The following is a 21,480-nucleotide window of genomic DNA, read 5'->3' on the forward strand; positions in this document are numbered from 1 at the left end:
ATATGAGATTTTCATAGCGGTGTTATTGTGCGTTCATACTTAATAATGGAAAAGGAAGTGCAGTTTTGGTGTAAAATGTCAAAAATGACGAAATAATCGGCGAAAAAAAATGCTTATCGCCCAGTTAAAACGACACTAGGCAACAAAAAACCATACTACAACAAACTTACAGTTGTCTTTATTATTTTTATTCACGAAAGTGAATATGGCATCAAGGATGAAAAATCGCATTTTGGTGGGGCCAGATATGGCCAATAGTGCATATAGTCCAAATTTGATATCTTTATTGTAATGGGAATTTAAATTTAGATTAATTTACCATATTGAGGGGAAAACAAATTTGCATCTAAGCTTATTCAAAAATACTCGTATACCCAAGTCTACCTTTAAAATTTAGTCGCCTTTTACGATCATGCAACATGTACAATTATAAAGCTCGCCCAGCAGGGCATTCGTAAACGTTTGTGCGATATAGTAAATATTTTCTCCTCAATGAACTTTTTGAAATATGATATTTGTTACTGAAACAAGTTAAAGGACGTAACCAAAGGAAACAAACAAAAAACATCAAACAAACCAAAATCAAAATGGTTGCAAAAAAACATGTTTCAAATCAATGTAATATTCATTATCCCTAATAATAAGCAATGATTCCAATGAAAACAAAATTACAGAAAATGGTATCCTTAAGGATATATTCAGTTTTGTCAAGCCATTTACTTACATATTATTTATGGGTTGTTTACCTAGATAATTACGGTATACAGTAACATTTGTCCAGACTAACAATAAATCTGTCTTCCCAGTTCAAACTGTCACACGCTAGTAGCGAACATGGCTGCATCTCTACACTTCCTCGAATATATAATATTTGGTTTAACATTGCTGATTTCTATCACGATTGGAATATACTTTGCAAAATCCGGAGGGAAACAGAAGACATTAGAAGAGTATCTAGTGGGGAACCGTCGGCTATCGTTCTGTCCAGTGGCTGTGTCTTTGCTGGTGACGTTCCAGTCCGGTATCAGTCTGCTGGGTCTACCAGTGGAGATATATCAGTACGGGACACAGATATATATGGGCATTATAGGCCTGGTGGCGGGCTATATCCTCGTGGCGGTTTTTTTTGTACCAGTATTCCATCCATTACAACTTACCAGTGTTTATGAGGTATGATTATCTCCCTTTGTTATAACTTACCAATGTGTATGAGGTATGGTTATCCCCCTTTGTTATAACTTACCAGTTTGCATGAGGTATGGTTATCTCCCTTCGTTATAACTTACCAGTGTGTATGAGGTATGGTTATCTCCCTTCGTTATAACTTACCATTTCATGAGTATGTATCTCCTCGTTATAACTACCAGTGTGTATGAGGTATGGTTATCTCCCTTCGTTATAACGTACCAGTGTGTATGAGGTATGGTTATCTCCCTTCGTTATAACTAACCAGTGTGTATGAGGTATGGTTATCTCCCTTCGTTATAACGTACCAGTGTGTATGAGGTATGGTTATCTCCCTTTGTTATAACTTACCAGTTTGCATGAGGTATGGTTATCTCCCTTCGTTATAACTAACCAGTGTGTATGAGGTATGGTTATCTCCCTTCGTTATAACGTACCAGTGTGTATGAGGTATGGTTATCTCCCTTTGTTATAACTTACCAGTTTGTATGAGGTATGGTTATCTCCCTTCGTTATAACGTACCAGTGTGTATGAGGTATGGTTATCTCCCTTCGTTATAACTTACCAGTTTGCATGAGGTATGGTTATCTCCCTTTGTTATAACTAACCAGTGTTGTATGAGGTATGGTTATCTCCCTTCGTTATAACGTACCAGTGTGTATGAGGTATGGTTATCTCCCTTCGTTATAACTAACCAGTGTGTATGAGGTATGGTTATCTCCCTTCGTTATAACGTACCAGTGTGTATGAGGTATGGTTATCTCCCTTCATTATAACTAACCAGTGTGTATGAGGTATGGTTATCTCCCTTCGTTATAACGTACCAGTGTGTATGAGGTATGATTGTTTCCCTTCTTTAACTAACTTAAAGATTAAGACCCCGTTTAAACTAGTGAATTGTTCTTTAAGGATTAACTTGAATAATTTTTTATGTTATGGAGATATAACACAAACATCTGAGTGTACTCTAAATAAACCGCGAAGCGGTTTATGATGAGAGCACACTCAGATTTTTGTGTTATATCTCCATAACATAAAAAAAATTATTCAAATTACTCCTTATAATTCAATTTACGAAAGATAATCTCTTCAATACTCAAAATTCATTTTGGGACTCTTTTGTTTCTGAAATCAACACGTCGTTACCTCAGCCAATCAGAAGCAACGTCACAAACGGCGACGCCATTTTTTCCGTTATGGGCTGATAAAGTACATTTTTAAGCCAATGAAAATGCTCGTAGCAAGCAAAATTGAATTACAATGTATATGCATATAAATCACTTTTTCGGATCAATGTTATAATGTCATCTAAACATTGTGGGATATTTTTTGAATGTTGAATCAAGACTATAAATTCCACAAATCTGAATGTTTTGCACCAAATACAACAGTTAATTTTTTTTTCTATATTTTTTGTCTCAAAACTAGTTTCATGTTCAGTGTTTCTAAAAGTATATAATAATAATATAATAGACTATTTGAGATAATTGAAATGTCTTTCTATATGTTATATTTGCATCATATAATCTAAAGCCGCTATTTTCCTGACAAAGTCAAAAATGACTCAATGTATATGCGTTGTAAAGTCGAATCCGGTCAAACCATCTCTTCTAACACATGCTATACACACTAGTTTATATTAATAAATGCCATGGTTAGTTGGTGACAGAAATATGTACTGAAGCCTGTGCACTTGCAGAACTGAAATGTACATATTTTGCATATTTTGCCAAAATTTAAGAAATATCAATGAGGTGCATGGATCGATTGTTTCTTGTGTAAATGTAATTATTGAAATTAGACGCAGCTAAGATTTAACATTATCTATGACGGTTCGAAAGGTGACGGAAAGTCAGACCAACCAAACGATTTCTTTACATGTTTAAAATTTAGAATTTTTTTTTATTTATATTTGTTTAACTATGTGTTAAAAGAAATGCTTTAAAGGCAGAAAAGATGATGGATCGGATTAGAATAGACTGTAGATTCGTATTGACATTTTTTTCTCAAAAAAGTGACATTGTGGTCTTAATTAACGTGATCAAAAGGTGCTAAATGAACCACCAAGGCCTATAGTTATGACCAAAAGTAAATTAATGTTGACCAAATATGATTTTGTTATTATTTTGCGTATAATTGATATACATACATGTATTTGTCTCGGAAACGCCTCAAAACAAAATGCTGTGTGAAATACTACCGCTTTAGTGTTAAAAACCTTTGATTGGTCAGCAGAGGATTACATGTCTGTATTTGGAAATCCAACTCACCAGCAAGAGAGGGAGGCTAATACCGGGCATTATGTTAGCTTTGTCACCACGATAATAAATGACATCAATTAGTTCGCGAAAGAACAAACTTTTTATACTACGTCAGATTTTCTGATTGGAAGATTTTTTTACTTCATACCCCTATGAGGAAACAATCCGAGAACAGTGTAAAAACCCGACGTTATCTTGGCATGACAATATCGACGTCGATGTTGCGTATTGATTTGGAAAATAGTTCCTTGTGAAATCAATCGAATCGTGCGTTTAAACGTATTCTATCAAGTGGTCTGAAAATTACATTTAAGCATTGACGACACTTTTTTTTAAATTTCATCGAATTTATATAAATAAATGTACATACAGTTTGCAAACAAAATTTCTTCATTTCCTGATGAAATTTACAAATTAACATAAAAGTGTTATCAATGCTTAAATGAACAGAACGTTTTTTTGTGGATCTATCATTGAAATGACATTTAATGTTTAACAATATTTCACATGTTTTTAATTCCTCATAGCATAATACAACGCATCACTTTGAATATTATGTGGGCGTACAGTAAACAGTTGTTACATATATGTCAGTGTACATTATAGTGTAGAATGTCAGGTTTACAGGTGTACGTTTGTGTGAATGACGAATAAGTTGATCAATCGATATGGAATGAAGTACACGGCAAAGAACACCTAGTAGCGATTTATGAACGAAGAAAATGAGCCCATGCAAAAATCTGAAACTTGCACACTTGTAAACCTCTGTGAGATCTGCGTCCCTGAGTATGTGGTTTATTTTGGGAATAATATTGGGAGATATTTTGGGTAAAAAAATTACAAAATCGTCATTTTTATCGCCGATTTCTATTTATTTCACTCTAGCTAATTCAATAATAAAGTTGACAGAGGCTTTGCATATCAAAAGGTCCAACTAATTCTGAACAAAACGGTATTTTGGGGTTTTCAAAAGGTCCTTTATACCACGGAGACAAATTCGGTAAAGAGTTATTGTTCCTTATTCATTTCTTTCAATTTGGGACATCCTTTAGGTGTCACCCTAAGAGTAAACATAAAACGAGTTTGTGAGAGAGATTAACAAATTTGCCTCTGGCCGAGACACACTATAGTCTATAAAAGTAGTAGTTTCTGCTCCTGCTTGGCGCTCAGCATAAAGGGAGTGGGACGACTGGTTCGCCCGTTGTCAGAATAATGTATTCAACCGGTTAGGATATGGATATGTTGCTAAGTGTCTACGGTAGCATGTTTCAGTAGGCAAAAACGGCAGTCATTGAGTTTCACGTTACAAGTAGACATAACACGAACATACCGCAGTCTCCCGAAATACGCACCTCCCACTTCACACGTGCTATACACCGCATACATGGGAGGCCGTCCTTACATGACACTGGCTGTAAATAGGACGTGAGTTAATCAAACAAACAACCAAACAAACAAAAAATAACAACATCAAAACATTATACTAAAACTGCCACATACAAAAATGTAGAATAGATATACAGTTTAAATGTGTTTCAACATCAATTTTGATATGTCAAAATCTCCACATCTGTCGGAAGCAACCAATTATTAGTTTAATTATCCATGATATCCAAAGTAATTAGCATATATGATCACAGGTAAAACAGATCGATGATTGTATAATATAAAACATTAAAATTACGTCCATCATATACATACGATCTGCCACTGTGTACACTACATTTAGTATTACTGTATATATATAAATACATATGCATGCGAAATTTGTGAAAAAGCTTAGCTGGTCATGACTAGATATGCTAATCTATTACGTGTTTTGTTCTTTTAATTTGCCCACGAATATCAGTGTCATTATCAATTGTTATGGTTTTGAAGGGTTTTTTCCCCCAATATTAATCTAATCCAATTGACATGTGATGTCAATACCTATATTTTTCACACATTCAAACATTTAAACGGTTATCTTACATGTAATACCTTACGAATAAAATAAACTTTTTGTTTGGTAAATTTCAGATTGAGAAAATGATTTATGTTGTAGGTTGTGTTTTGTGATAAATTACTGTTTAAAACATGTAATGAAATGTATCTCGAATGTAATGATAGTGACACACACTTTATCAATTTCAGTATCTGGAAATGCGATTTCAGTCACGGGCAGTAAGACTCACTGGAAGCATACTCGGAATTCTCTTTACGGTAAATCTGTTTGATCAATAATTGTGCATGATTAAGACACAAAGACGTGTTCCTCTCTTTAAAACCAGTCAAACATGTTGTAAACTTACCTAGTCTTGCATAATCAACATCTTTAACGAACACTTGATCTTTAACAGGCTAGTGCATTGGCAAATTATGAAGTTGTCATACTAAATCTATGGATAATAAATTATAGCGAAATCCTATCTTAGTGCTAAATGTCTTGTCCAAAAAACGCTAAATATGATTACATCTATATATACATAAATATAACACGTTCGTTTACAACAAAATAGTCTAATCGTCAGTACTAGTTGTATTCATGGATTATATGGGGCAAAGAAGTAATTCCAACAGTGTGGACAAAGATATTTCGAGGCGATCTGCACCTTAAGAACACACATGCCATCACCGATCAAAACTAATTTTAGCGAAGATATCATCTAGACAATTTGCACCGGTATTGTCACCATATTTTATCTATATGTTATCCTTATTTCCCCACACAGTTTGAATTACTTCTTTACCCATAATTACTGTTTTAGGTACTACGTATCCTACAGATATACGTCTATAATGATCCAGTATTACCTGGACTACAACCGTATTACCTATTTGACCCTCATTTATTATTATATATATGATATACAATGTATCTCGATGCATCAAGCCTATAAGTAGTTATTCTCAAAACAGAGCAATTCTCCAATCGTATATTAAGACCGTGCTTATGCTTACCAGTTACAATAAGACATATGTTATAGGTGATGTACATGGCTGTGGCACTCTTCATCCCCTCACTCGCCTTAGAAGCAGGTATGTATCGACCTAGTCTCCGAAAAAAAAAATATATAAATTATTTTATCTTAAACATCAGATGTTATTTATGGATATTTCCAAGTACAGTAATGTAAACTTAGAAAGTTATTTGTAATTCGCTATTCATACAAACGCATTGACCGTCTAACTTTACATTGCTACCATGTGCCAAATGGGAGGACATGTTTATTGTTTTCTCTCTCTCTGAAACAAACTGATTTAAAATATAATGCTCTAGAGCTGGTTCTTTTCTTGGAGATATTATTTTAGCGGGACATTTCACTGAGTACGCTGGACATTGCTATAATTTCGCGGGATATTCCAATGGTTTCGCGAGACATTGTAATGGTTACGCGGTACATTGCAATGATTTCGCGGGACATTGCAATGATTTTGCGGGACACTGCAATGGTTACGCAGGACATATCGATGATTTCGCGGGACATTGCAATAATTGCGAAAATTTGATTCGCGAAATAGTTGAATCATACAAATGTATACACCAGTAAAGTCATATTGTTGAAATTTTAAACCCTCTAAAATTGAATTTCTTGGTTTTAGATCAAATCGCAAAAAAAGAGACATTAGAAAATAACTGGTTTTACGATATAAGTGTGATAATTTATATGAGTTGTCGGAATAAAGTATGTCTCTTTGTGCTATGTTGATGTTTTATCGCGATTTCATTTGTGATTGAGGATTACCCCGACACGATTTTTACATGATTCATTGCCTACTGCCACTTTTCCGATGTTGTACATCTGTAAAAACAATATATATCTTGTTTGTGTATGCCGAAAGAGATGAGATGAAAAACATGGACTTAAATGTGAAGAACAAACATTAATTTGACAACTTTTGAAATAGTTTCAGGGTCACTACCTCCCCAAAACGGCTTTTAATTTTTAAAACGAGATTGTAAAACGAAATTAATAGTTTCATAGAGTCACAAAACTTATAAACTTACCGTCAATACTACACTTACCATTACCTTCTTAAAAAATTAATTTAAATGAATTAAATGCAAATTTTCATATCGCGGGTCGTTTTATGTTTCCCGCCGTCGTCTTAATTCATCTCGCGTCGGTTGATTATCACTGCGCCAGACGGCAAAACAGCGACATGAATCTTCACTGTTAACATAGTTTTCGCAGGGAATTTTGCATTTGGTTTGTGTTATAACATCCTCTTGTGTCATTTATATACATTTTCATATATCATCATTGTTTTTAAGAAACTTTTAATTTTTGCTTTGTGGCAGGTAGTGGGCCTTAAATCAAACTGGGTATGATTATGTATGGCTTTGAAACTAACGTATTATAGACTACTGTAAAAGAATTATTTTCGTGGCGATATGACGTTATAGTGAGGATATAGTATAATGTCTTGTTTACATACAATGACCACATCTGTTTTCAGTGAGTGATCTTTCCGTTTGGATTTCTGTCCCTTTAGTAGCAGCGGTAACTGTCCTGTATACGATGCTTGTAAGTAATACATGACTTTCTTAGATCCCGCAGCTCATGATCATCGAACATTAGAACGCATCAACCAAATGCACCTGAAATAAGGTCTAAAGATGCCTCGTCAGAAAATGACTGCCCCGTTGGATTTTTGTAACGTATTTTGACGATGAAATTCTTCGATATGTTGTTGTGGTAATATGAAAAAGTGCCATCAGTGTGTGTTCATTTCATATGGGATTTTGTGTTAGTCTTTTGGAAGTTAAATTTCCTGGTCAAGACTAAAGATTCGCAAAACTACAATCTATTGTACTAAAAATCATGTGAAATAAATGATTGTTTTAAAACATATTTATATTGTCAAGTTAACATTATTCCCTATGTTTACCAGATTTATACATTTGCATTGATATTTGTCCTGGGAGGGATGAAGGCCGTGGTGTCGACCGATGTCTTCCAAAAACATTATTCCCTATGTTTACCAGATTTATACATTTGCATTGATATTTGTTCTGGGAGGGATGAAGGCCGTGGTGTCGACCGATGTCTTCCAAAAACATTATTCCCTATGTTTACAATACATATATATTTCAATTGCTATTTTTCCTGGGAGGGATGAAGGCCGTGGTGTGGACTGATGTCTTCCAAAAACATTATTCCCTATGTTTATCATACATATACATTTGTATTGCTATTTGTCCAGGGGGGAATGAAAGCCGTGGTATGGACTGATGTCTTCCAGTTCCTCGTCATGATTACGGGCATTATAGTGCTGTTAGTCAAGGTATCAGACTTACTCAGTTGTTGTTGTTGTTGCTTTTTTTGTGCGCACTGGTTTAGAAAAAAAAATAATGCATTGGAAAATTGATGGAATCGTACGTTTAAACGTATTTTTATGTAATCAAGTACTCTGAAAAATTAATTATTAGCATTGATGCAACAGTTTAGCATTGATGTAACAATGTTTAACTTCATCGGGTTATGAAATAAATTTTACTTGCAAACTTTTGTGAGAATCCGCTACAATTGGAGAAATCTGGCCCGGGATTGACGTTTCCTTCTACCGAGACAATCGTGCAACGTAATATTTTTGATTCTAATGTCTTTTTTGACTCTAACATCGCAATAATAGTATCATACATTTGTACGTGTGTCTTACGGTATGTATGACATGTCCTTATGACATTGCTGGACCGGCCAATCGTGTGAAAAAATGTATATCTGTACTTTGTAGGGTACCACTGGAGCTGGAGGACTCGTTCAGGTGTGGCAAACATGTTCGGAGCATGGAAGGATTCAATTCTTCAAGTAATTTGTCAATGTTAATGCTGTGTGTGTCATAACTGGTGTACAATTTTCATATAATTTTTGTCTGTGGTATATTGATAACCAAACGATTTGGTAAATTAAAAAGTAAAAAACCATTCAAAAACATGGATAAACATATAAGATGCTTTATTGACATATGCAACAATACAAAATACATTCAATGTAGTAGCTCTTTTTTTTAGTTTTTTTTTATACTTAAAAAATATATGTACAATTACTTAATAAACTTAAAACCTGTGAATTGTAAATATTGATAATATCACAATTTGGTATCTATGGAGGTGAATTAGTATAAAAGCCCCTTCTTGATACGTGAGTTTGAAAAATTGCGTCACATAAAACTGTAATATTTTCAATCCCTTATTTTTTCCTCCCCTCCTTTCCTCTCTGTTTTTCTGCATATTAGAAGCATCAATTAATACCTGGTATTCAATACCTAAATAGTTCTATATTTAGTGCTACATGATTTACTTAGGGGACTTACTTTATAATATATTGTTGTTTATGTACTTAATTGATATAGCATACGTTTTAATTATAAAACTACTGTATTTTTAAACATAATCTTAATAGACAACATATCGTCATTGTGAGAAAAATATTATTTTCATACAGTGTAATATCAATGCCTGACCATATCGATAACCCACATGCGAGACAAATTATTACATTAGAAGAAAAAAAACGTGAATTGATTGCATAATAATACCTCTGTTACAAGTAGAAGGATTGATTTAATAATGTCAAACGAGGGATCATCATGTGCATCGATACACATTATGCTTTATCATACGTATTTGTACTCCGGTATTTTAATACTCGGGAGTATATTATGTTTGCGCTTGCATCTCTTCGTGACCTTTAAACCTAACTTGAACTCAGACAAACCGGTCACATATACAGATATCCCTGATCGTGCATACACATTTGAAACTAATGTGTGAATGTATCGTGACCAGACCGACAACATAACAAGGCCAATGGTCGCTTACCTCCGTGAACAGGTCAGCAAGGCTGAATGCAATTGTCCAGTAGCTTATAGTTTCCTAGGACAAAAAGGAGTGACCGCAATTATTATTATTTTCACATGTTAGATATGTTTATGTATATCTAATTTCCAGAGTTATAGGCCCTGTAACAATAAGATACCCAAACCTTTGAGCTTCAGGACGTACCAACTACTGTTTAGAAAATATTAACATAGCTTGTGGACTCGCATCTTATATGCTAATTACGATCGCTGGGAGAAGATGCAAAGCCTCTTTCGTGCGAATGTAATAACATTGCTATCACATCCTAACGTATTGTGTTCGCATGCAATATTTTATTTATATATTTTATGTCGTCTCCCCGCCACCATAGCTATTAGTTAGTCGAGAGATATCGGCCATCTACAAATGATTCTTAATTATGCTGTCAATTCGAATTTACATGTATGTACCTGCAACAGTTTTCATTGATGTTTTATGTATCTATTAATAGCAATTTATGAGATTAAAAGTATTCACACTTTTCTACATTAATCTCTCCTGCAACAATGCTTATTGAAGACGTGCTAGGTTTAAAGGCCGGATTAGTATCTTGACACAATCCACCGAGCAGTGGTCAGTCCATTTAGGATGCGAACCCTCGACTAAATGATGGAAGGCGTGTGTCAGGACTGACTGATCACTCGACCATCGCTGCCCACAAAAATGATAAGGGGAGGTGAAATTATTTTATTAGATTAAATCATATCAATATATTAGTACACAGTTTAATAAAACATCTACCCTAGATAAAGATGTGATAGAAATGGATACAAAGCACAAAACGATGTAAACATCTACAGGGATCAAATTCGATGTGAAGTACAAAACGATGTAACTATGAAGGTTTTAATGACGAATTCACGTTTGTCTACATGTAGCATTGATGCAGATCCGACCACCAGACAGACGTTTTGGGCTGTTACCTTGGGAACTGTGACGTCATGGATTGGAAATGGAATCAGCCAATCAGGTGTTCAGAGAATGAGTTCAACATCAAACATCAGAGAGGCCCGAAAGTAGGTATGAATTTTCATCCTATAAGGTAACCCCAAGTAGAATTTCAAATGGTATTTAATATTTTAACTTTGCGCGATTCAGTATCTTCTAAAAATAACATATCCGTTCTTCTCATTTCATAAAATATGAATATAGGGAAAGAATTTCCATAAAATCATGTGGACATTGTTTTATCTTTATCAATAACTGTATGTATTACAATTTTATATCAGTCAGTCAATAAATAAAATCTTTTTTATTGATGCCACATTGTCTGTATGTGATGAACACATCCTTTGATACACTGAAGATGCTGCATGGTATCTCTCAATGTTTCCTTGGGATAGCGCTATAAAAGGATAAACGTTTCCACCATTGGGAGACAACAGGAACAATACACACATGTAAAGCCGTCATGGATTGACTCTGGTTGTTAATATGATGTTAAACCTAATAAACTAAATCAAATATATTGTTTCCACACATACTAGATATGTTTAGTTTAGAAAAATGCCTTTCCCCATCAATTATAATTTTATACATGCCCTGGAACCCTTTGAGTGCATTTATGCAGATCCCCCTGTCGCCTTCATCCTTAAATTATCTTTTTTTATATCTATTTTGTATTTATTCAGGGCTGTATTGACTAATACGTTTTCTCTCTGTTTTGCATTTTTTCAGGGCTGTGTTTACCAACCTGCCCGCTGCTGTGATCCTGGAAACCCTAATGGCTTTACTTGGACTCGTCCTGTTCGCTTTCTATTACAACCAGGCCTGTGACCCGACACGTGCGGGCTACATACAAAGCTCTAATCAGGTACATTCAGCAGTTATGTAATTACAATGACACGTATATTATAGATGTTAGAAATAAATTTTGATTTTGAAATAGTCATATTGTAATTTCTTTAGGATTGCCAAGTATAAGAAGTCAAAGCGTCGATTAGTTATGTCTTCCCTTATGTTTTCCATTTATAGCATATATCCTAAGCTAATTCATATTATTGCTTATTATTGTATTTTGCAAGTATTGTTTCTTCTGTTTTAGTTGGTGCCGTATTTTGTAAGTTTAATTTCTGTTTTAGTTGGTGCCGTATTTTGTAAGTTTGGTTTCTGTTTTAGTTGGTGCCGTATTTTGTCATAAACCAGATGTCTTTCCTACCTGGCTTTGTCGGTTTATTTATGGCCTCTTTGTTCAGCGCCACGTTAAGGTTTGTGGACTTCAATAGAAAAAGTAATGAATATAATAAGGGCGCAACCCTTCGTCCTCAAAGGGCACGAAGTGCGAAGCACTTATAAGGTAACACGTACATGAAAATATAAGAAAAAAACCAATCTTCAAAATCCAATCCTACACACTGACAGCGTCAGTTTGCGGCCGCCATTTTTATACTTATTGGGAGGGGAATCATGGGTAATCACCATTGATATGATGTTTGAAGTAAGCTCATTATATAATCGATCGGTTCAAACGCTGTTATGATCTGACAAACGATCTTCATCTTTATCAGACAAATGGATAACATTATAAACATTTCATTAAAATAATATAGCTGTACAGAAACCAGAACACGTCACACAGTTTGTTCATGTTCAATGATTCTTTTCGTTCGAAACAAACTAGTTAGAAAAGATATTTTAATTTGTGAATGTTGTAACTTTAACAGTAATTTATTATCTTTCAGTACACTATCATCAGGATTGAGTGCTGTGTCCGCACTGATATGGGAGGATATCGTAGACCCTTTACTGCCACGCACCAGTAGGGTGAGAGGGACACTCGTCACTAAAATCATAGGTATAGACCAATTACTGCCACGTACCAGTCGGGTGAGGGGGACACTCGTCACTAAAATCATAGGTATAGACCCATTACTGCCACGTACCAGTCGGGTGAGGGGGACACTCGTCACTAAAATCATAGGTATAGACCCATAACTGCCACGTACCAGTAGGGTGAGGGGGACACTCGTCACTAAAATCATAGGTATAGACCCATTACTGCCACGTACCAGTAGGGTGAGGGGGCACTCGTCACTAAAATCATAGGTATAGACCCATTACTGCCACGTACCAGTAGGGTGAGGGGGACACTCGTCACTGAAATCATAGGTATAGACCCATTACTGCCACGTACCAGTAGGGTGAGGGGGGACACCCGTCACTAAAATCATAGGTATAGACCCATTACTGCCACGTACCAGTAGGGTGAGGGGGGCACCCGTCACTAAAATCATAGGTATAGACCCATTACTGCCACGCACCAGTAGGGTGAGGGGGGCACCCGTCACTAAAATCATAGGTATAGACCCATTACTGCCACGTACCAGTAGGGTGAGAGGGGGACACTCGTCACTAAAATATAGGTATAGACCCATTACTGCCACGCACCAGTAGGGTGAGGGGGGCACCCGTCACTAAAATCATAGGTATAGACCCATTACTGCCACGCACCAGTAGGGTGTGAGGGGGCACCCGTCACTAAAATCATAGGTATAGACCCTTTACTGCCACGCACCAGTAGGGTGAGGGGGACACTCGTCACTAAAATCATAGGTATAGACCCATTACTGCCACGCACCAGTAGGGTGAGGGGGGCACCCGTCACTAAAATCATAGGTATAGACCCATTACTGCCACGCACCAGTAGGGTGAGGGGGGCACCCGTCACTAAAATCATAGGTATAGACCCATTACTGCCACGTACCAGTAGGGTGAGGGGGACACCCGTCACTAAAATCATAGGTATAGACCCATTACTGCCACGTACCAGTAGGGTGAGGGGGACACCCGTCACTAAAATCATAGGTATAGACCCATTACTGCCACGTACCAGTAGGGTGAGGGGGGCACCGTCACTAAAATCGTATAGACCACTGCACGACAGTAGGGAGGCACCGTCACTAAATCATAGGTATAGACCCATTACTGCCACGTACCAGTAGGGTGAGGGGGCACTCGTCACTAAAATCATAGGTATAGACCCATTACTGCCACGTACAGTAGGTGAGGGGCACCGTCACTAAATCATAGGTATAGACCTTACTGCCACGTACCAGTAGGGTGAGGGGGGCACTCGTCACTAAAATCATAGGTATAGACCATAGCCGTACAGTAGGGTAGGGGCACTCGTCACTAAAATCATAGGTATAGACCCATTACTGCCACGTACCAGTAGGGTGAGGGGGGCACCCGTCACTAAAATCATAGGTATAGACCCATTACTGCCACGTACCAGTAGGGTGAGGGGGCACTCGTCACTAAAATCATAGGTATAGACCCATTACTGCCACGTACCAGTAGGGTGAGGGGGGCACTCGTCACTAAAATCATAGGTATAGACCCATTACTGCCACGTACCAGTAGGGTGAGGGGGCACTCGTCACTAAAATCATAGGTATAGACCCATTTACTGCCACGTACCAGTAGGGTGAGGGGGACACTCGTCACTAAAATCATAGGTATAGACCCATTACTGCCACGTACCAGTAGGGTGAGGGGACACTCGTCACTAAAATCATAGGTATAGACCCATTACTGCCACGTACCAGTAGGGTGAGGGGGCACTCGTCACTAAAATCATAGGTATAGACCCATTACTGCCACGTACCAGTAGTGAGGCATCGTCACTAACATAGGTAACCCATTACTGCCACGTACCAGTAGGGTGAGGGGGCACTCGTCACTAAAATCATAGGTATAGACCCTTTACTGCCACGTACCAGTAGGGTGAGGGGGGCACCCGTCACTAAAATCATAGGTATAGACCCATTACTGCCACGCACCAGTAGGGTGAGGGGGACACCCGTCACTAAAAATCATAGGTATAGACCCATTATTGATTACTGCCACGTACCAGTAGGGTGAGGGGGCACTCGTCACTAAAATCATAGGTATAGACCCTTTACTGCCACGTACCAGTAGGGTGAGGGGGGCACCCGTCACTAAAATCATAGGTATAGACCCATTACTGCCACGTACCAGTAGGGTGAGGGGGCAATCGTCACTAAAATCATAGGTATAGACCCTTTACTGCCACGCACCAGTAGGGTGACGGGGACAGCCGTCACTAAAATCATATGTATAGACCCATTACTACCACGCACCAGTAGGGTGAGGGGGACACTCGTCACTAAAATCATAGGTATAGACCCATTACTACCACGCACCAATAGGGTGAGAGGGGCACTCGTCACTAAAATCATAGGTAAAAAAACATAGACAATAGTTTAGTAAGAGGTTGTAATGAAATAGACATAGATTCCAATAAAAATGGTCTTTTCATTTTTTTTTAATTTTTTTTTTTAATTTTAGTTTTCTTTATTTCATTTATTTCAATTTTTTTCGAGAAATCGGGGCCTGACCAGAGTCAATGACGGAGTGGCGATTAATAGTATCTACATTATTATTTAGATATCCGAAATAGTGAAATACTACTAAGTGTAGCACTACCTTGTGATCTTGATATGAAAAGTTTAACACTAAAGCTCTAACGAAATGGTATACCTTCTGTAGCATGCCTGAAATCCCAAATTATTTTCATCCAAATGACATTTTTTTCTCTCATTACAGTAGTATGCACGGGAGCTGTAACTGTGGGCTTAGCATTCCTGATAATGAACATCAAAGGTACCATAACACAGGTAAACTATTACAACACTTTATAAATGTCCAATAATACATGTTTTAAAACTAGTGACTACTTCTGTATAACGACCACCTGCGTAATAAGCACATTTTCCGTTGATTCCAAATGACTCTTTTCAACACAAATTGGCATTTGTATAAAAAAAACACCTGCTCTAAACAAATAATAATATTTGTCCTTTATAACAAAATAATGCGACATAGGAATAAACCAAAACTCAATTAAATGACAAACAGAATCTAAAATGTTAGGAAATCAACTGTACAGACGTTAATATACATGTCTCGAGTTGAATTTTATCACTATTTGCCTGATGTTTCTCTTTTTTATATTAATTTTACTAGTAATCGTGTTAATCCATTCACCCCTGAATATTCATAATGAACTGCTCCATCCTTCGATTTAGAAAGGTTCAAATGTGTCTCTAGGGGGGATGAGTGTATATCCTAACGTATGTATAATATTCTTTAACATACCTCTACTTTATTTACTCTATATAAAAGACAATTGGTTTAATTGACTAGCTGCCTACTTTTTTCCAAAAAAAAACGCTCAGCTGTGTGTTAGTCTTTCGAAATAACACATTCCTAGAAGCTAGCACACACCCGGACTCGGCTATTTCCGTTTAACCAATCAGACTCATGTATAATACAGAAAATATGTATATAAATTTAGTATTATGCCTGGTGGTATAAATTGTTGAAATATGTTGAAAATTTATAACCTGTGGTTTGAATAGAAGCAAAACAAAACGGAGATTGAATCACAATTATCATCTCGGGATAATTTGAATGCTTGAAGCTAAGATTGAGTAGATCTATAACAATGTAAAATTCTCTCAATCTCTAATGACCATAGCCGTACGCGACAGGAATATAGCGTATGAGGGAAATACATTTTTTGTCTAATCATAGCTTTTGTATGTATCGGTATATTAAAACAGTTAAAGTATGGGATTTAGTAATATATCAAGTTTCTGGTTTCCCTCGAACTTGCCTATTTCCCTCGGCTCCACCTCGGGAAATAGACAAGTCTCGGGAAACCAGAAACTTGCTATATCCCTCAACCCCATACTTTATATATTACTGTTGGAATTATCAGCTCTTGTCTCCTTTAGATCACCATGAGCACCTTGTCCGCAACGTCAGGTCCATTGGTCGGGGTGTTCCTCCTGGGGATACTTGTGCCGTGGGCTAATGCCAAGGTAAACTCAGTTTGTAATATTTACATTCTTACTCAATTAAACCAATATCAAACTGTTCTTCTCGTTACAGTATGGAATGTGTCTATTGACGAATGCTACATTTCCAATCTTGATCACTTTGGTTTTACTCTAAAGTCCATCAAAGATTTGAGAGCTACAAACTTTCAGTCACAACTTACATGGAAAACAACTGATTATGTATATTTCAAATGAATATATCAGGTCAGAAACAACCTATATTTTTGTTTTTAGAGTTGTTGATATTATTGATAAGATCATTTCAGGGTGCTATCCTTGGCGGTGTTCTGTCGTTCTGTGTATGTGTCACCATGTCGGTTGGTTCAAATTTTGTTCCGCCATCTTCCACTAATCCAATATTACCGGAAGTCCCTATTACCGGATGTTACGTCAATACATCGTATTACAACTCTACCTCTGTATTAGCCACGACAGCAGACAACATTGTCTATGTAACCTCGTCCACATACAACATTACAAGTGTGACAGACACAGCTGAACCCAGCAGTGATCCCTCATGGTGAGTAGACTACACACGATAAGGCACTCACTGTAGAGTGTTTCTTTTTTCCTTCTTTTGATCCATGTCGTGCGTTAGTTTATATTACATTAAATTGTTTGAAGTTTGAATTTCGAAATTATATTAATTGTTATTTTGCGGACCTGTAGGACCAAAATCCAAGATGACGGCATAGCGGCCATCGTGTTAACCGATCTGTAGTAAAATGCAATATGCATACCTAGAACTTAAGAGAACATAAGAAATATGAAATTTGAGAATGATCACTTCAGTAGTTTCTGAGAAATAGCGGTAACAAACCTCAACTTTCAAAGTCCAAAATCCAAGATGGCTGTCTAGCTAGGGGGCATCTTGTTTCCGACGTATCCAAAAATCAACACTCCCAGGGCCCTTGGGGAACCTACTTGTGAAATTTCAGACAGATCCCCAGATCCCTTCAGTACTTTCTGAGAAATAGCGGTAACAAACACCAACTGCCAAAATCCAAGATGGCTGCCTGACAGCCATATTGTTTTTTCGATCAGTCTTAAAACCTGCATGACACTCCTTAGGCCCTAGGGGAACCTACATGTGAAATTTGAGACAGATCCCTTCCTTACTTTCTGAGAAATAGCGGTAGCAAGCATTGTTTACGGACGGACCACGGACGAAAGACGAATTGGATAGCCCACCATCTAATGATGGTGGGCTAAAAATCAATTATTCAAAATTATGACAAAGAATTCGAAGAGGTAATATTGCTGAAGTCTTTGGTTGATAATTATCGACAGAATGGATTGATGATCTTTTCGCAGCCCGTTAGTGACCTAATACGGATTGGGGTCTACAAACTGTATGCAATTTGATGAAAATTCTATTTAGACCCTTTATCGTTTTCATCTTAGATCACTAACAATCTATGTAACCTACGTATCTAGGGCTTTAATACTGTCGAGTATTTCCTATAATTACAGCTTGCCAATAGTTTCCATCTACATACATGTGTATGTATCAATAATAAAGTTACATACAGTAAGAAATCTGCTTGTCATTGAAAAACAAACTTTTGGCATAATTTATTACGTGATATACAAGAACACTTTCATGTCTCTATGCTACTTTTATGTATAGTGTAATTATAATGTTGATTGTACAGGATGTGGATTTTCCGAGTGTCGTTTTTATGGTATCATCTGATTGGGGTGATAGTTACGCTGATAATAGGACTTCTGGTCACCATAGTAACAGGTACGTCATATCAACGGGAGTCCGTACATTTTGCGCAAAGAAATGATATTCTACTTAAATCTTATTGGTTGTTCAAAAAATTATGAAAGATTACCATTTGCATCATGATACTAAGATAAAACATGTTGCTAGTTTTGCACTAAGTGTAAAAATTGTCTAATTATTACATGCCTCAACAATTTACATATACATCATACTTTTTTATTACCTGAAGGAACGTTGACATAAATACACCCTTACGTGATCTCTTTAAAGTTCATAGATGACCATACACTACGAAACAGTGGTTACACTATTTGATCAGTAAAAACACAATTAGGAATAGAAATATATGCGAAACAATCATAATTAGCGATTCTTGATCGAAGCCAATTCCCGTTAGTTTTATCAAAGGCCACACATAATCCTGAACTACAGTGTCAACACCAGAACATGTTAACACTGTGCATTTCTCCGAATGAATTTAAATCCCGACGAAATTGTAAAATTTTGTCTCCCAAGAAAATTGACGCCAACGAAAATAAATGATTTCACAGTAGTAAGGAATCTTAAGCTTGTAATAGTCTTTGATCGAGATTCGGATACAACTGAAACAAAAACGTACGTCCCATCATATATCCATCAAATATTAATTCTTCTAATTAAAAGGTTATTCGAAAACTAAATAATAGAAAAGTGGAATCTGATAGATTTTAGAAAGCATAATGATGCTAATGATTGAATGTCTATATAGCAAGGTAGAAAAACTTGTGGATATTTTTCTCGTGCTTCTGGTCCTCTTCTCCATAAAAGAGCAGGGGATTCCAAGAACCAAAGATAAACTACCATTATATATGACGCTCTTCTCATTAGCAAATAGAAAAAAAATATGTAGAAATTGATAATCAAAACACTTTTACCAAAGATTTTCATTTTACCAGGTGGATTCACCGACATTCCGGCGGAGCCTCGTTTTGTGTTGCCATGTATACGTCACATGACCTGTTTTACACGTGACTACCACAGACGATCTAGTATATTCCTCAGGAGTTACCAAGGCTCGCCATCTCTATCTCACCAAGGGAGATCATCCATACGTTCCAGTTTCCGCGGAGAGAAAAGGACGGGGACACTTTAATGACGTTTAATTTACCTCAAATTTGGTGTAATTGATTATTATCCCTAGGCCTTGGATCACGTTCAACATTTCCATAGGAGTGCTAACAACATTCCATAGAAGTGCTAACAACATTCCATAGAAGTGTTAACAACATTTCCATAGAAGTGTTAACAAAATTTCCATAGGAGTGCTAACAACATTCCATAGAAGTGCTAACAACATTTCCATAGAAGTGCTAACAAAATTTCCATAGAAGTGCTAACAACATTTCCATAGGAGTGCTAACAACATTCCATAGAAGTTCATAGAAGTTCTAACCTCATTTCTATAGAAGTTCATAGAAGTTCTAACCTCATTTCCATAGAAGTTCATAGAAGTTCTAACCACATTTCCATAGAAGTGCTTACAACATTTCCAAAGAAGTGTTAACAACATTTCCATAGAAGTGTTAACAACATTTCCATAGAAGTGCTAACAACATTTTCATAGAAGTGCTAACAACATTTCCATAGAAGTGCTAACAACATTTCCATAGAAGTGCTAACATCATTTCCATAGAAGTGCTAACAACATTTCCATAGAAGTGTTAACAACATTTCCATAGAAGTGTTAACAACGTTTCCATTGAAATACTGCAAGTAACACAAGTGCTTTAAAATCATTAGTTCTACTTTGTACGTTGCAAATCGTCCCGTTATTGATACATAGGCATTTGGACCGCTGATTTTGTACATGAAATAAATGAACAATAAAAGTCAAGGTGCTAATACAGAGATAGCTTCTAAGCACTTGCAAGACAATGTAAATTATATAAGATAGTTCACATAATAAGTAAATGTGCACCACACATATATTTCAGACGGTGAATAGTTCCAAAGCAGAAAATGATCACCATCTTGTGCACCGACTATATGAACAAACCGACATTTCATGTTCTCTCACTTGACGTTAACGCACACGTTAACAGAGAGCGTTTATTAAATGTTAAAGATATATATAACGATAACATTCTCTGTAGTTCATTTTGTATTAATTACAACTGGGCCATTTGAGTTGATGGTGTATCCATTTTGAGCATGCCAACCGTCGTTAGGGACTTCTATTCCCCGGATGAGTGCGATCATAGCTCTCCTTCAGCTTGTATACAACAACCATAGGAAAGCCAGCGGTCTAATGGTTGTTATTAGAATGGACATCAAAACCAAGAGAACGCCTTTCTCTGTCCAACGTGCTGCTTAGATCATTGTATCGTTAATGGAGGATGGAGAGTATACGAAGTGGGTCACGTTAAAAAGGAGATATGCAGAAATATATCAAATATCACTACGTCGCGTAGCCCATTCATAAAGAAAAACTCTTGCTGTGCTATTCAAATTATGTTTAGCGAGCTGTTGGAGATTTACCAAACACAGGAGTTCCCAAGTGGAAGATGGTAGACAAGTTTCCCCAATATACCAATGTAGCTTGTAAGCGACAT

The 21,480-nt window shown here is 36.7% G+C and overlaps 1 protein-coding gene across 1 annotated transcript; it reads left to right on the forward strand.

Moving 5' to 3' along the window:
- Positions 1-783: 783 nt before the first annotated feature.
- On the forward strand, positions 784-21,016 carry LOC138306428 (sodium-coupled monocarboxylate transporter 1-like). The gene is made up of 15 exons (XM_069246886.1): positions 784-1,170; positions 5,581-5,649; positions 6,414-6,465; positions 7,888-7,955; positions 8,635-8,715; positions 9,166-9,239; positions 11,170-11,307; positions 11,969-12,104; positions 12,410-12,498; positions 12,973-13,085; positions 15,860-15,930; positions 17,053-17,139; positions 17,424-17,677; positions 18,813-18,904; positions 19,825-21,016. Exons 1-15 carry the CDS (start codon positions 835-837, stop codon positions 20,019-20,021), a joined length of 1,857 nt encoding a protein of 618 aa, XP_069102987.1. The 5' UTR covers positions 784-834; the 3' UTR covers positions 20,022-21,016.
- Positions 21,017-21,480: the final 464 nt, after the last annotated feature.

The sequence above is a fragment of the Argopecten irradians genome, chromosome 13, assembly GCF_041381155.1.
Source record: "Argopecten irradians isolate NY chromosome 13, Ai_NY, whole genome shotgun sequence".
In the NCBI taxonomy this organism is placed as follows: Eukaryota; Metazoa; Mollusca; class Bivalvia; order Pectinida; family Pectinidae; genus Argopecten; species Argopecten irradians.

Bases quoted from the DNA above. Each gene is read 5' to 3' on its own strand.
- LOC138306428 (XM_069246886.1), top strand. From the start codon at position 835: ATGGCTGCATCTCTACACTTCCTCGAATATATAATATTTGGTTTAACA. The intron at 6,466-7,887 runs GTATGTATCGAC...ATCTGTTTTCAG, and splicing joins CTCACTCGCCTTAGAAGCAG to TGAGTGATCTTTCCGTTTGG. The intron at 11,308-11,968 runs GTAGGTATGAAT...GCATTTTTTCAG, and splicing joins AACATCAGAGAGGCCCGAAA to GGCTGTGTTTACCAACCTGC.